General features: G+C 41.5%; 1 protein-coding gene across 1 annotated transcript in view; it reads right to left on the bottom strand.

Annotated features, from left to right (window-relative positions):
- The window catches only part of ZNF316 (zinc finger protein 316), a 130,861-nt gene extending 113,481 nt beyond the window's left edge, over positions 1-17,380 (bottom strand). The window contains exons 1-2 of the mRNA XM_056805491.1: positions 17,246-17,380; positions 13,031-13,140 (exon numbers count right to left, since the gene is read on the bottom strand). Of these exons, the coding sequence (XP_056661469.1) occupies positions 13,031-13,096 (66 nt within the window). The 5' untranslated portion in view covers positions 13,097-13,140; positions 17,246-17,380. The remainder of the gene's footprint in view (positions 1-13,030; positions 13,141-17,245) is intronic.
- Between the last annotated feature and the right edge of the window lie 324 nt (positions 17,381-17,704).

Below are 17,704 nucleotides of genomic sequence, written 5' to 3'. Positions count from 1 at the left end.
AATAATAGGAAAATTGACACAAAAGAAGGGTTTTTCAGCAAACTCTCTAATAATGAATTCTGTTTTGGAAATGTCTATAGGACATCCAGTTCAAGATTTCCAAAAGGCAAGACTAGAGAGAGCTCAGGAGGGAGACTGTGACTGGGCATGTAAGATGTCTCTTTGCATAGAGTGATGAAATCACAAAGCAAAATTATCTAGAATAAGAAAAAGGGCCCAAAACAGACTCTTGGGGGACAACCAGAGTTCGTGAGAATGTGATGATGATCCATATCATTATGATATAGAAAAAGAAGAAACTTTTTGTCAGATGGGAAGGAGGAAAACCAGGAGAAGCATTTTCTTAAAAATCATCTAGAGGTGCACAGTGCCTAGCACATAGTAAGCCTGTTGTGTGACTGATTCATGGAGGCCACCACATACAGGATTCTTCCTGACTGGCTGAGAATTATACTGTAATTGTAGGGCAGAATGCAGAATCCCTAAATAGGCAAATTTCAATCAGTATGGAGATATTCTGGAGCAGAAACCATCTTTCTCTCTGAAGCCCTGGAGAGAGCCAGTCACCACCGAATCAGTTCTTAATCTAGCAAAGATCATAAGGACCAAATTAGAACTGAGGAAATTTAGTTAAATATTATATAAAAAATTTAGGTACTATCCAGTCTGACTCAGGAATTTCCCTCTATACAAACTTTTAAGTACATTAACCCTCGGTATCATTTGTGAATGTGCTACAAAAACTCTTCCCCACCCCCACCCCCCATTATAAGGGCAGTGGAAGAGGAGGGAAAGAGGGATAATAGGGATCAAGTGTAGCATACAAGGTAATCCTCAAACCTAAACTGGCCCCAAGCCCAAAGAGATCAAGAAGTTATGTGCCTTGACTTGGAGTTTAAAGATAAATAGAGGCTTGGAAAGAGAGAGGTGCAGAATCTAGACCAAGAAAAACCTCCCCTGGACCAATTCTAAGAAGGAATTGTTGGCCTAAGAAGCTAATTGAGATCATCAAGGCCTGAGACCCAGGGTAAGGTCTATAATGATCTCTGATACACACCCCTGTGCAAGACCTTTAGTTGAACAAGAAATGAAATGGAAAAAAAAATGAGAAGCGTATTCCTATCACTCTCTCTAAGCACTCTAAAAGGCATGGCATTGGGGCAGTCTGGTGGTTCAGTAGGAGAGAGCCTGACCTGTAGTCAGAAAGTTCTGGGTTCAAATCTGGCTTCCTAGCTGTGTGACCCTGGGCAAGTCATTTAATCCCAATTGCCTAGCCCTTACCCCTCTTCTGCCTTGGAACCTATATTTAGTTTTTTAAGCATTCTAAGACAGAAGGTAAGGGCTTTTAAAAGGGCATAGCATGTGTGCTTCTTTCTAATAAAATATAGTTCATGTACATCTAATAAAATATAGTTCAAGAAACTGGAAACTGAGGATAGATAAGTGCTATCTCTCTCCGTCTCTCTCCGTCTCTCTCTCTCTCTCTCTGTCTCTCTCCCCCCTGCCCGCCCTCCCCCACACCCATAGAGGTCCTGGAGATTATATTTGCACCCACTCTTGACTTAGTTGATTCTGTTTTTAAGATATTTTTGTGGACTTTTTATATATCACAAATCAGGAAGATATAGGTTGGAATAAATGACCTCTATAAGTCAGGTCCCTTTTCACCCATGCTGACATTATATAATCTGTGTACATTTTTTTCATATATGAATGTCTGTAATGAATAGATGTTTGGATTTTATATTAGATTCAAATTCTCTCTAGTAGATCAGCAGATATTTCTGAGCTAAAATCTCCAAAGTCATGAGTGTGTATTTTAGTTCTGTGTCTAATAAATGTATCCCAAATCCATCTATGAGTAATGTCTAGATATAATCTATCAAAACACATTCTCAAATAATCCCTGGATTTATAAACAGGTTTGTAACAGAAATTTATATTCTTTTGGGGAGAGACATGGCTTACCATTTAAAAAATTATTGAAAAATACAAGACTGCATTTAGCAAAACATCTCTCTCATCCATGCCCTTTCCTCCACTCACATGAGCAACACTGTCATTCAAGCCCTTATTAACACTTGCCTGAAATGTCTGTGAATGTCTTGATTTTGATCTGAGCCCTGAGATTCTAATGAATTTCATTGATTTTGTCACCTTGACACCCAATTATGCAGCCAATTAAGTCATTTGAATGGTAAATTCATGATAAGTAATCTGAGCAGATGCATCCAAACCTGCACTCAATCCAGTATTGCCAAGTGTCATGGGAAAGTGAGACTGTTGCATTGCCAACTGCTGCAACTTGATCAAATCTGGCTATGGAGTCGGCCTTTGAAACAAATTCTAACATTTCCACTCTAAGTTAATAAACTGATTTATAAATTCATCTCTTATGAGTTTGATTAGCATGGAATTAGTTCCCTTTGAGCCTGGACACCTTAAGAAGGGCTATCTGACCCTCGAGAGTTGAAATGAAACTATAACATGAGATAAATGAAGCAGATGCCCAGGCTGACCTGGTCCTGATCATCTTTTAGAGGCAAGAAATAGTCACAAAACCGTTTGTGCAAATCTTTGGAGTGTTTTGTTGTTGTTGTTTTTAATTTTTTTTCTTACCTTTCATCTTAAAACCAATACTGTGTGTGTTGGTTCCACGGTAGAAGAGTGGTAAGGGCTAGGCAATGGGGGTTAAGTTGCCCAGTATCACCGAGGTAGGAAGTATCTGAGGCCAGATTTGAACCTAGGATCTCCTGTCTCTAGGCCTGGCTCTCAGTCAACTGGGCTACCCAGCTGGCACCTGTGTAAATCTTTGCAAAGAAGATAGTTATCCCCAAAGACAAGTCTTCAGAGTAGCATCCAGTTATTTAAAATTTAAAAAAAGAAGAAGAAAAAAGGTTAACTGACCTTGGAAGAAGTCCAAGAAAAAAAAAGCCTTAAGAAAGAACAAAATTGATGAAATTGATGGGTAGAATGGTTGGGTCATCTGTAATTTGACTTTTTAAAGTCATCATTTTCTTTCTAATCATCCAATCCTATGTGTTTTTCTTATTTTCCATTATCTCTGACCAGTGTATGTTATGTCCTGCTGACTACTTTCTTCCTTCAGTCTCTTCTTTTGGCCAAATAATTAGGGAAAAAAAATTTACATGCTTAAAAACTGTTTTACTATGGCCAAAAATGTGAGCTTCCCCAATTGATAAATGGGCAAGGGACATGAGTACACAGTTTTCAGATAAAGAAATCAAAACTATCAATAAGCACATGAAAGTGTTTTAAATCTCTTACAATTAGAGAAATGCAAATCAAAACAAATGTGGGGTACCACCTCACATCTAGCAGATTGGCCAATATGACAGCAAAGGAAAGTAATAAATGTTAGAGGGATTGTGACAAAACTGGGATACTAATGCATTGCTGGTGGAGCTGTTTATTGATCCAACCATTCTGGAAGGCAATTTGGAACTATGCCCAAAAGGCTTTAAAAGACTGGCTGCCCTTTGATCCAGCTGTACAACTGCTGGGTTATTACCTCAAAGAGATCATAAGGAAAAAGACTTGTACAAGAATATTTATATCCGCACTCTTTGTGGTAGCAAAAAATTGGAAAATGAGGGGATGCCCTTTGATTGGGGAATAGCTGAACAAATTGTGGTATATGTTGGTGATGGAATACTATTGTGCTCAAAGGAATAATGAACTGGAGGAATTCCATGTGAACTGGAACGGCCTCCAAGAATTGATGCTGAGTAAAAGGAGCAGAACTAGGAGAACATTACACACAGAGACTGATACACTGTGGCACAATCGAATGTAACTGACTTTGCTACTAGCAACAATACAATGATCCAGGACAATTCTGAGGAGCTTATTAGGAATAATGTTATCCACATCCAAAGAAAGAACTGTGGGAGTAGAAACACAGAAGAAAAGCATTTGCTTGATCACATGGTTCTATGGGGATGTTGACTCTAAACAATCACTCTATTGCAAATATTAATAATATGGAAATACATCTTGATCAATGACACATGAAAAACACAGTGGAATTGCTCCTTGACTACCAGAGGGGGTGGGAGGAGGGAAGGGAAAGAACAAGAATCATGATTCCATAGAAAAATACTCTAAATTAATCAAATAAATAATTTTTTTTAAAATATGAAGCAATGGGCATATCAGATTGTGTGCTATGTTTGGAATCTGAAAGATCTGGATTCAAATCTTCCCTCTGAGACATTCTACAAAGACATAAACCAGTTGCATTCTCTACCTCTGTATCAGTAGAAGGAGTTCCTACATAGGACTTTGTTTGATAAAATAATTATATTCTAAATATATTTCAAATTAGTTGACTGATTCAGGTGAGTGTCCAAAATGTATTCTCCCTTTAAGTAAAGGTTCTTAACTCTTTTATGTGGATGGACCCCAAGTCAAGCCCTCCTGATCTATGGAGAATCTTTAGCAAGAACCTAGGCTCAAAGCTATAATACCAGTAAGTAAAATGCAAATTAAAAAATGAAAGTGGGGCAGCTAGGTGGCTGGGTAGATTGAGAGCCAGCCCTAGAGACAGGAAGTCCTGGGTTCAAATTTGACCTCAGATATTTCCTGTGTGACCTTAGGCAAGTCATTTAAACCTCCCCCCCCCTCCCCATCGCTGAGCCCTTACCACTCTTCTGCCCTGAAACCTATACACAGTGTTAATTCTAAGATGGGAGGTAAGGGTTAAAAAAAAAATAGATCAAAGGAAACCTAAAAGAAACAATAGACACTACACAGGCTTGTCTCTCATTCAGAAACTTTTTTCACTCTAGCTGCAGAACTATAATCTTTGGGGACTTCCTGAGATGATTCATAGGTACTACAGAGGAGCCAGCAGAAAGTTTTTTGTTGATACTGGTAGAGAAAAAACTGGGAAGCTGTTCTCTCCTATAAAGAGTCTATTGTACTTTTCAAATAAGGAATACAGTCTCCATGCTACTCTCAGATAAAGTATGCAAACTAATTAAGAGCATTCTACTCAGTAGTTCATGCCAATGGAATTTGAGCAGTCATTTTAAATAGTCCTCTTACTATTGTGGGACAAATCTGAAAACTTCAGAATCAGAACAGCCCAGGGATTTCTTCCTTTCTTTCTTTCGGAGAATGAGGGAGTTGTACATAAACCCAGACGCAGTCTACAAAGCCAGGAAGATTCCAAATTAATTCTAGGTAAGGTGCAACTTTAAATAAGCTAAACAATTACAGACACGCAGTAGCAATGTCCTTAAGGTATTTCAAATATATGGAGGTTTTTGTTATTTCATTGTTATTCAAAAGCATATTTCTGTTACTTATTGAAGCCCTTTTATTTTTGGTCCAGACCCAAGATTTCAATGGCATAGAAAACCACTGGTGAGGAAACTCTTTTTAAAAAATGCAAATCAGCAATACTTCTAGAATTTTATCTTAGAGAGCCATCGGGGTATTGAAGAGTTAACTGACTTACAATGGAAGGCTCCACCAAGTGTTAGAGGTGATACATACTTGAAACCAGGTTTTCCTAGCTTTGCAACCAGATCACTATCCATTCTGCCATTCTGCCTCTTCCTTAGAACTCTTGGGGTGACTTAATTTCATAAAGTATTTTTTTCCCTTTTTTTTTTAAAGAAATGCTGGGCTTGTGTACTAGTTGCAATAAGACATCAGCCCCACCTAGGGGAACCTAGATGAATTGCAAGCACCAAGTGTTCCAAAGCCTCTCTCACACCTTGCAAATTCAACTCTTTTTAGTGCCCATTCTGTCATATCAAAAGGAGACACTGAATCATGAGTGCCTGGCCCCAGAATAAGAGAGCTGCTATAGTTTTAGCCCCTGATTATCTATGTTCCCCACCATTTGAATATCCATGCCTCATCCCTAAAAGCTATCCAGTTGTTGAAGCCCCAGAATTGAGAGAATCCCAGTACTCAAGCTCCAGGCTTGGGTTAGCCGTTAGGACCTAAAAGGGTCAGGACTAGTGGCTCTGTGCCCAGAGGATTTCTATTGGACCTCAGGGTTCAAAAGGACCAGTGGGTTTGGGTCTCTGAGCTCAGCAAGGTACTGGGAGGCTCAGGGTAAAAGATTATTGCATGCTACTTCAGTTACGCTGAGTCAAATAGGTTCATGAGTTGGACTGCGAACTTAACATGAATCCATTGGAAGAGGCTTTCTGATCTCAAAATAACCAACATACAAATATTTGGAACATAACCTCAAGCTGCTTCCTAAGCCCATACTGGACATTGCCCAGACCTCTATCCTTTGACAACTGCTCATATTTCCTCCCTCAAAGAACTCATGTGTCTTCAACTATCACCACAATGCTCTCTGCAACATCTGACACCATTAACCACTATCCTTGATATTCTTTATTCCCTAAGGTTTCCTTCTTCTCTTGGTTCTCCTCTTACTTGGCTACTTCTTTGGTTGGATCACCAAGTCCTACCCCTAAATTATGGGTGTCCCCTAAAGTTCTTCCCTGGGCCCTACTCTCTCTAAATTCTTCCTCAATGATCCCATCAGGTATCATGAGCCCAATTATCATTCCACTACCAGTAGGTATCCTCCAAGGTTTTATTTTATCACTGTTCTATCTCCTTGTTGATTTCATCAGTTCCTAGTGGGGGAAATTATCTCTAGACCTCCATCTCTCTCATAGGCTCCAATCTCACAACCCCAACTTCATATTAGACATCTCCAACTGGATTCCCATAGGCTTTTCAAACATGTTCAAAACCATAATTATTTTTCCTCCAAAATTCTCCCTTTTCTCTCTTTCCTTTGAGAACCCATTATCCTTACAGTTACCAGGTTTACAATGTTGGAGTTGTCCTTGACTCTTCCCTCTCCTCCCCTACTCTCCATTCAGTAGTTTACCAAGTCTTATTGATTCTATCTCCACATCTCTTAAATTAATTCCCTTCTCTTCACTAAAATAGCCACCATTCAAATTCAGAGCCTTAACACCTCTCACACTATTTTGAAAACTTAATCCATCTCCCTGAATTGTCCCCCCTCTATCCAATCTATCCTTAATACAGCTGTCAAATTTATATTCCTAAAAAAGGCACAAGTCTGACCATATCACACCCTGGTCAAGTAGCTCCAGTAACTATTTACTCTAGGCTCAAAAACACTTTCCTCTGGTATTTAAAGCTCTTTACAATCTGGTTCCAACTTACCTTTGGAGGCTTATTTCATTTTACTCACTTTTGAAAGCTCTACATTCCAACTGAATTAGCCTACTATCTTCATGTAGAACATTTCATTTTCCATTTCCATGTCTTTGAAGCAGTCATCTTACATCTAGAATGCTTTCCTTATTTCTTCCTTTTAGAAATCCCTAGTTTCTAAGTTTCAGTTCCAGTTTCACTTCATATATGAGGTCTATCCTGACATCCCCAGTTGCTATTAGCCTTACTGTCTTCGCCATAAAATCTTGTATTTACTTTGTACATTTTTGTATTTGTGGAAATAGTTTCCCCAAGAAGAATATAAGCTCCTTGAATGGACTGTCATTTTTGTCTTTGTATCAACACCTAGCATGATGTTTGGCATACTATAGATATATGTGCTTATTGAATGTAAATTTATATTTCTAGCCTCATTTTTTTCTTCTGAACAGCAGTTTTATGTTTATAACTACCTGCTATCCATTTCCATTTTGATGTCCAGTCATCACCTCAAATTCAATATGTCTAAGACTAACCTCATCATATCTTCCAAGCCCAGCTCTCTCTCTTGATTTCTTTTACTATTGTCAAAAGTACTATCATCTTCCCACTTACCCAGACCCAAAAACTTGAGCTAATTTTTTGCTTTTTCTTCTCCCTTATCCTCTATCTACAACCATTTATAAAGCCCTATTGATCCTTCTTTTTTATTTTCAGGTCTACCTTTCCTGGGTCAGGTAAAAGTCAGCTTAGACCATTGGTATATAAGTCCCTTATCAACAGGATCCAATTTTGTTAATGGTTTCAGTATTCATTATAGGTCAGAGTGTTTTTTGAAGATGAAGGCTCTTGGACACATCATCTTTCTCCTCACCCCACTTTTCCTTTTCCTAACATCTATATTCATCCCATGTTGCTCAAAACTGAAATTTGAGGTCAGGAGCTTTAAGTTACAACTGATTCTAAAACATCAGAATCTGCAGAAAAACACACCTAGATTAAATTCCTGGTCCCAAAGCACTTGGGAAACATCCCTTTCATTGTAAACAGGAATCAAGGCTACTGAAACAAGGGCTTAAAGACAGAGGTGACTAATCCAGAAACACAGCAAGACAAGAACAGATATTCTATTTACTCAAACTTTTATTATTTTTGTAAAATTTTCTCATTTCCTAACATTTTTGTATAAATGTTACAAGTTGTGTGCAAAAAGGGTTTGTAGCAGATGAAGAAGAAAAGAAGGAATAAAGGTTGAACCAGTTATTGAAGGAAATAACCAAGGGGTGTTTGGGGGCAAGAGGTGGAGAAAACCCACCACAGTGACCTCTCCTATCCACATCACTAGCTCTAAGCTCTAACACTCATATATATTACAAGGCTGTTACTGAATTCTTGGAGTCATCCTTGATTCTTCCCTCTCTTTCCCCTACTTTTCATACAGTAGTTTACCAAGTCTTATTGATTCCACTTCCAAAAGGTTTTTTGTTGTTGTTTTTTTAAGTCAAGGATCATTTCCACTGTCCCCAAGTCCTCCCCACTCAGTCCAAGGACTCAGCCCTTCCTGCTACCCAATCAAACAATAAGCCTAACCTCTTCACAACAGGGAAAAACTAAATCATTGCTCTTCATCATCCAGCTCAAGAAAGGACACACATCCTATCTTAAGATCTAACCTTGGGCCTAATGGCCTTTTCCCTTGTGAACTCCCAAGGATGAAGGGGAACAGGGAATGGGCAGGCTTTCTGTTCCTTTTGCTTTACAAGATCAGTTCTTTCAGTGGAATCTTTGCTTCAGAGAAAATATGGACTTGGTCTCAAAAGTTGGGCTTCTTTTCAGACACAGGCATTAGCTACCAGACTATAAGATCCAAAGGGGGCAGTACCATATCCTACCTATATTTTGCATCTCTTTCTAAGCTTAGTAGAGTGGTCTGCTTCCTGCAGGTGCTTAGTAAAGGGCCATCAAATCAATTATTTTCATCCCCTGTTGGAATGTCTGAGGAGGAAGAGGCCTCAAGATATCCAGCTCAAATTTGAGAGCTTCCTTTCCCACTCTTCATTATGACTTTTGCTTTAGAATCTGAAAAGTGTCAGGCAGACAAAGTAGGTCCTCCACCTGACCTTTCACAGGAGGGAGGAGAATATAAATGTCTCTCTCTCCCTGAAATAAAGCAGTCACTGTGGTAGAAATGAGTGTGGGCCTCAGCAGCCCACATTCTGTGCCAATTCGGAAAACATCAATTCTATTCCCTCCAATTCTGCACTGCTCTATCGGGAAACCTCTAAGTTTAAATTGCCCTCTCCCTTATCCTGCCTTCATGACCCACTGTCTCTGGTCCAACCTTGAGGGCCACTGCCAACATCCTCTAGAGACCAACCCAGACCACTACAGAGCTGCTTAGTCCCCAAAGTCCAGTCTTCAGATGCTACATTGCTCCCCAGACTAGGAAAAAAAAAAATCCGTGCCAAAGAACCCTAATAAACTCTACCGATCAGTTTACCTGATTTCCCCACTTCTATCCTTCCCAATTCCCCTAACCTTGGCAGTCCTAGTGAGAGAAGCCTTGATCCCCATCTCCTGGCCCAGGACCACCACTTTTTAAGCTTCAGATCCCTACTGCTTGGCCCAAAATGGTCACTCTTCCCTGCTCCCCACCACACCCTCCCATAGGATCCCTTTCCCCACCCAGGCCAGCCTGCCCTCTCCCCACTTCCCACCCCAAACCTGGTTCCCGAAGTTCATTCAGCTTCACTGACCATCAGGGCTGCCCTCGCCCCTATTCCCAAGGTCCCCTAGCCCCTCTTCATCCCCCAGCTCTGCTTCAGGCTCTCCGGGACCCAGGGAAGGGCTGGTGAACCCCAGGCCGCTCCCACCTCCTCCCCCGTGGAGCTGGCGCTGGTGTCGCCGGGCCTGAGCTTTGTGGCGGAAGCCCTCGCCGCAGTCTGCGCATGTATAGGGCCGCTCCCCTGAGTGGGTACGCCGGTGGCGAAGCAAGTTGGAGGAGACGCTGAAGCGCTTGCCGCAGTCCGCACAGGCGTAAGGCCGCTCACCTGTGTGCGTGCGCTGGTGCTGGATGAGAGCCGAGCTCTCCCCGAAGCGTTTGGTGCAGTACGCACAGCCGTAGGGCTTCTCGCCCGTGTGGATGCGCTGGTGCGTGACCAGATTGGAGTGTTGGGAGAAGCCCTTGCCACACTCCCCGCAGCGGTGCGGCCGCTCACCTGTGTGCGTCACTTGGTGCCTGACTAGGTCGGTGCTTCGGCTGAAGCCCTTCCCACATTCCCCACAGATGGTGGGTCGGTCCCGGCTCCGCCGCCGGCGTTTCCGAGGTGGTATCGGAGGCTCCCCGCAGCCAGGACCCGGAGGGACTGCTACTGACGCGGCCATCGGGGGCAAAACCATCAGCTCCTTAAGCTTTTCATAGCCGTGGGCAGGTGGTAAGGGAGTTGAGGGCGCCAGCTTCCGGCCTCGACCGCGGCCAGACCCCCCACCACGCAGCAGTCGGGGCTGCAGGAGCTCAGGTTCGTCCTCCTCTTCCTCTTCACCATCCCCAGATGGCGTTGTGGCCAAAAGCTGCTGTGGGCTGCCATTCCCCTCCTCCTCTTCTTCCTCATTCTCACTCCCATCTCCTAGAGGGGAAAGGGCAGGATGGAGGGAAAGAGTCCGGCTAGCAGTCTCGAGACCACTGAACCAGGCAGGGTCGGGTGAGGATCTGGGGATCTTTCTACGCATCCCCTCCCACTGGCCCTTCCCTTTGCCCCAGCCTACCTAGCTCCACACGTGGCGCCAAAAACAAAACTTCGGGGAGAGAAAGGGGGCCTGAATAAAATAATCATGGGGGTACGTTTAAAATTACAATGTGATACAGATGGCATCTTGAGGTAGAAAAAGACCAATCTCGAAAGGATCCACACCAAAGGACTAAGCAAGAAAAGGCGGGCCTCCATGTAGAAGCTAATTCTCTGCAAAGTCCTGGGGCCACCGAGAGAAAGGCAGGGTGGCAGAAATCACTGCCGGTCCGTCTGGTATCTGGAAATGAAAGGTCCAGGGCCACAAAACAGTCTGTGACTGACACCCAAAATGGCTAAAGGACATAACTTTCCCCTGCTCTGAAACCAATACAAGAGGTCCAACCTGACTTCCTCCTTTACCTTCCTCCCACCTCACCATACCTGGTCCAGCTTCCATTTCTGCCTCAAATTCATCTTTGGCCAGGTCAAAACAAAAGCCACCATTTCAAGCCACCCTTCCCTCTGATAAGCTCAGGGCACAAAATATTTTCAAATATAACTATTTAATGCTAAATCATGGGAAGGAGAGGAATGGATCAATCACAAGATAATTAAAATTAATCAAGAATTCTTTGAAACCCATTATAGGTATCCCTAAAATGAAGCAAATCTTTCATTTATGAAAATAATAAATTATGGAAAATTCATTATTTCCACAATTAAAAGTTAGTTATTTCCAAAATAATGAATTGTTTCAAAGTTGCTTGTTAACACACTGTGTAAAAACTTTTTAGAATAAAAGAACTTATAAAAGATATTAAAAATACTGCACCTTCAAGAATCTGATGGTTCTTACCAGGATTGTTAAATAACAGGAGATACTAAGGATAAAATAAGCCTCTTAAGAACAAGTAAAAACTTGGAAATATAGGGACATTTTACAATGGGATAGAGTGGTGAACAAACACAACAGAATTCACTATCATTCAGGACTATCCCCAAACTATAAGATTCTAGTTAGCATATGAAGTGAAGGTTCATATTTCTAAAAAGTCCACAATGGTAGGAAATACTTCTGAGGGGTCAGAGTGTATGAATTAAGGAGAGATGAAATAGAAAAGAGCAGAGACCAAGAATAGGTATGAAAGAATAGAAGTAAAGGGAAATAAACAGATCAGATTTAGAGATGATAGAGATATCGGAGATCACCTTGTCTAACTTCATTTTGCAGATGAGGAAACTCGGGCCCAAAGAAGTTAAGTGACTTTCCCAAAGTCACAAATGAAGTAAGTAGCAGAACCAGAACTTGAATCCAAGTCTTCTAGGATTCTTTCTAAAGTTTTTCTTTGTTTCTGGCAGTTTTGAGACTTTTTTTCCAGACTGTTCTCAAATCAGCTAGGATGCATCTGGCTATTCCATGATGTAAGATGGAAAGGACCCAGATCTTATCTTCATGTCCCCTCCACAAAAAAAGAAAAGAAAGTAATGTGAAAAGAAACCTATTGTTTCCAAACAGGAAAAAAAAGGCTCATACCCAAGAATATATAGGGACAGGGTAGCTAGGAAGCTTCATTCATAAACAGAAGAGTCAAGATCTGTAAAACTTGATGATTTCAGGGGAGCCTCTGGCTTTCTCTGTGCCTTAGTTTCTCTCTTTGCAAATGTGTGTTCTGAAATAGATGGATCAGTTAACAAAACTGGCATTTACCAATTGTTATATATATAGGCTACAAAAAGATTCAATGCATATATGTGTATAAATATGTATGCATACATACATATATATGTGTGTGTGTATATATATATATTTATAGGTTGCATACACTAATGCAGCCCAGTCAATTCCTAGCCTGCAAATACCCATTCCCACATCTACATTTCCATAACATTTTGATTCTATGTCTTTCATGTATCATAATCACTTTCTGCCATGGGATAGAATGACTATGATAAAGATGCCCAGACTCAACCTGAATAGATTCCCATTTCCCTTAAGTCTATCTGTCTCTGCCATTGAATGGACTGAAGCATATGAAAATGATCACTCAGTCTTACAAAGAAAAGTTTCACCAGCTGTGGGGGTAGATGGCCTCTTTACTTTCTTCCCTCACCTGAATGAGCTCCTTGCGGGATATCCCTGTCCTCAGAGCACCGAAGGTCCAGCACACATGCTTCATCCCCTCGCTCCATCTTGGAGGTCAAGTTGGATTTCCAGGGAGCTCTGCTCAGAAGGAGGAAGGAAACAACTCAAATCACTGACTCTCCCTGGGATGAATCGAGAAACAAAGAGCTCCTTCTTCCTGGTACCTAAGTGACCCTTCATTCCCTTATGAGAAACACTGACCAACTTTCCCATAAATCAGCTATTGAAGAGGCCTAATAAATCCTTAGTGTTACTGGCCAGTCTCTAGCTAAAAAGCAATCACAGCTACCATTATCATTCTTGACCAAAAAAAAATGTCAAAGGAATAACCATTAGATTCACAAAAATGCCACCTCTTTGTCCCCATCAAACTGAGGGACATGAAGGCAAAGTCAATATTCATCTGTGCAATTTCAGAGAAGCCAGAAGAAGTTGTGATGAAGCTTTGGACAGTACAATAAAAACTGCTGGACCCTTCAAGGTCAAGATGTCGTTTAGGGAACATGCTCATAAGTGGTAACATTTCTTCTCCAAGCTAAGTTGCCACATAACTATGTTAAAGTAAAATGGATAAGTGAAACCTTATTAAATAAACCAGATTAGATACATCAGAATAGAGACTATATCACTACCTTCCCAATTAATTATCTATAGCCCTGCCCTCCAAATCTTACAATCTTGCTTCAACCTGAGGATATATGACAACAATTTCTTGGAGTCTTTCAGAGTTGGAAAGAGCACACATAGAACTGACCCACCTTCTGGCCTATTTACTGCCCTTCCCCCAAACTGCTACTTCTTTATCCTAACCTTCCTTGATTTCTCTCTAAAAAACAAAAACAAAAACATTCAAGAGGCTTCTCCTCTTTGAAATCCCTCCCCAACATTTGTTGCTTCTATGAAGCTACCCCACTCCAGTCTTACTTTAAGATTTGCATAACATGTTTATTTCACAAACAGCTTACATTTATAAAACCATTACCCCAAAACATCTGGGTTAGATATGGTTCACATTCTCTGTGAATTTAGAATTCTTGGAGAAACAAGGCAGACAAGATAGATGTGTAAATTTAATTGAACTTATATAAAGGTAAGACAAACTATAAATGACAAATGCCAGTTAATAAATGTTTGTAAAAAATTAGAATTTACAAATTTCAGTGGGTTGCGGTTGACTTTTCAAAAAAGATGAAAAGGGTACTGAGAGGAAGTAGGAAGAGAGGGGTAACAGAATGTATATAAAACAATATGAAGGTTTGCCTTAGCAGTTTTTGAAAATATTGTTTGGTAGGGTGAGATGTAATTATGTAGAAAAGGAATCTGATGAAAATCTACACATAGGACTTGATGCTGGGAGCCACTGGGAAACTTTGAACTATACAAGGGCTCTGCTGTGGATAAAATGAAATTCCGAAGGACAGAGATCCTGGAATCCAAAAGCTAAATTAGAGGTAACAGGAGTCAAGTCATAAGTTAACCAGTTAGAACAAGGACTCTGGTAATGAAGATAAAGTAAAGGAAGAGAAATGAAAGAGTGATTGGTGCAAAAAAAAACGGTGGAAAGATATGGCAATGGACAAGACTGGAAGTGGTAGTAAGATATGAAGGTATAGCATGTCTCCTCAGGATATGCAAGTTTGACAGACAGACAATATTAGAATCTAGCTGATAAGAGAAAGTGGAAAACAAAGATATTCCATTTTTGTTACAATGGATTTCCAATGGCAATAAGAGACCTGTATGAAGAAGTTCCTGTAGGCAGTGGAACTGTCCTGGTCTGAAGCAAAGGGTCCCAGACTCATATAATGTTAGGTAGAACTTTAGGAAACATTCAGTGCAACACCCTCATTTTACAGATAAAGCAAACTGAGGTCCAGAGAAGTTAAATAACCTGCCCAGGGTTACCCAGTAGAAGAGTTTTATCATGCAGACTTCCTGATTTCAAGTCCATTGCTCTTCCCACACTATACCAAACTGTGTATCTAGTCATTTATCTTCCTAAGAGCTAATTACTGCATATATAGCAACTCAAACTTTCAGAGAGGAAAACCTGTTCTAGGAAGTGATACTAGCACCACACTGATCTCTGCTTTCTCTAAATTCCTAGTCTTACTGTTTACATAATCTGTCCTGGTACTTAATCAGATTAACCTTGTATGGTCATATAAACATTTCACAATTTCAAAAGTGTAGGCTTCCAGATAATGAGAACTATTCATCTTTGTATTACCCACAGCAAATAATTCATTGCATAATTTTGAGTACTCAATAGATTTCTTGAACTGAATGAAGCCAAATGAATAGCCAAAATAGATGCTCTGGGATTCCCAACAGAGATTTCCCTAGCATCATCCTAGGCTACCTATTATGAGGTCCTTTCCAACTCTAAGATCCTATATTCTCTATGAGAGTAGGACACCCAGAACACAGTAGGGTCAGAAAGCAAATGAAGAGGGTAATGGTCAAAAGGTTTATAAAACAATGGCTATATCCAAAGCACAGGTGTTATGCTTTAGAACTGGAAGGGATCTTAGATATAGTCTAGTCCAGTCCTCTCGTTTTACCCCAGGAAGTCACAGGAAACTTTATTAAGGGTGGAGAGCCTGGCCTCGTGTATCACCCTTACTATCCAAGGCAGCTCACTACTACTTTCACCTACCATTTCAAGTTCTACTGGACTTGACTGTTCTAATATTTTTTGAGACCAGATTTTAAAGACTTCAAGGGCAGAAAAGACAGAGAAGCACTGGTCCCAAACAAAACATTTTGTCAAGAGGAATTTATTGTGTATTCCATGGTAGAAGAACAAGAACCTATACTAAGGAGAATCCAGAGTAAGTTGATGTTCAAAGGGCTGAGCACTAAAAATTGTGTTTTGTGTATGGTAGGCACTCAATAAGCATTTAGTTTTCTCTTCATGGATTAGAAGTTCCTAAAAGAACTAGGAATTAATAATGCCTCTGTATGATTAAAAAACAATTCATGATTATCCTATTTCCAAGAAATCCTCAGTGAATCTTTAATGACAAGTTAGCCAACTTCTCCAAAGATTCTCAGTCTTTTTCTCCAGCTTGGCCTACTTAATCAATAGTCTTTAGTTATCCAATCTCAGTAGAAGCTCCAGTCAATCAGTTTAACAAACATCAAATATAAAGTAAGAGCTGGGGAGGGAGGCAGACAAGGGGGTAAAATGAAGTGCTTGTGTAATTGGGGAGGGGGGGTGCTTTTTTTTTTCTTTTTTGCTGGAAGAGATGAATTAGGAAAGGAAATCTGAAGGAAAGGTCAGAATGCCAGGAAGGAAGGTAAAGGCCACTTCAGAGAACAGGTGGTCAAATGACCAAATAGGAAATGGTCATTCCATTAAATCAATGATATTTATTAAGTACCCACTACAAAGCATTTGCTTGCTATGGGAGATATGAAGTTGGATAATTCTCTTTAAGGAACTGGTCACCTAATAAAGTGACACAACAACAACAACAAAAAAAACATATTCAGGGCATAGGAAGAGTGCTATGCTAGTTGTAAGCAAAGAATGATGAAATGGGAATTGAAGGAACTAAAAACTGAGATGCCCAACTCCTGGATGGAAGGGAAGTGGAAGTTGAAGGATGGATGAAAAGCCAGAAGAGAAAACAAAATCAGGAGGAGGCCCAAAGAAGGAGAAAGAAAGATAAGAATAAGAGAAAGTACTGGGACAAGATATGAAGCAGGGAGAGAAAGAGGCAAAGACATGAGAGGAAAGCAGAGAGGAAGGTGGAGAGAAAAGGGGAGAAGCAGATAATGGATGAAGAAGATAAAGGGGGGTAAGTGAAAAAGAGAAGAAGAAAAAACGAGAGAGAAGAATGACATGAAGGAAAAGAGATGAAGAGGAAAATAGGGGGAAATGAAGGAGATAAAAGAGAAGAATGAGATGATGAGGTAATGGAGGGGCAGAAATAGAAGGGAGAAGATTAAGGAGAGAAGGACGAAAGGATGAAGATGAAGGAATAAAGGAGAAAAAGAAATGGGGAAAAATCACAAGCTGAAGGAAATGCAAAGAGATAAAGGGATGAAAGTTGAGTTGAAGGAGAGGAGGGGATAATGAAAGAGAATGCAGGAGAATGTGGAAGGCCGGGAAGGAGATGAAGGGAGGGAGGGAAAGAGGGAAGGATCAGAGGAAAGGGGGAGGCAGCGTCCTCACCAGCTGAGGAGCGGGCCGGGCCCAGCTGAGGCCTGGCCGCCTGGGAGAAGAGGAGTGACCAGAGGAGGCTGGACTGGACACGGCCAGGCGGGGGAAGGGAGGACGGGACAGAGAGCCTGCTGTAGTGTCGTGTCGTGCCGAGTGATGAGTGTCCGCCTGCCAGTTCTCCCAGCCCCGCCCCCGCCGGGCCCCGAACTCACCGGCGAGAGGAGGGGGGACGAGCAGCTGGAGCTCGGGCTGCGGGTTCCCCCCGGCTCCCTCCGGCTCCGGCTGCTTCCCCGGGCCGGGCTGCGGGCAACTGGTCCCCGTCTGTCCCCGACGTGTAGAGTAGAAGCCGGGGCGGGGACCAGGTCTGGCACCGGGGCTGGGGCTGAGGAGGCGGCGGCGGGACCGGGCCGGGGGCGGGGGGCGGGGGGCTGGGGGAACAGGAAGTTCCCCCTCGGCATCCTGTCCCCGCCC

The sequence above is a fragment of the Monodelphis domestica genome, chromosome 7, assembly GCF_027887165.1.
Source record: "Monodelphis domestica isolate mMonDom1 chromosome 7, mMonDom1.pri, whole genome shotgun sequence".
In the NCBI taxonomy this organism is placed as follows: domain Eukaryota; kingdom Metazoa; phylum Chordata; class Mammalia; order Didelphimorphia; family Didelphidae; genus Monodelphis; species Monodelphis domestica.
The sequence above is the reverse complement of the archived record's forward strand: the minus strand, read 5'-3'. Positions and strand labels throughout refer to the sequence as shown.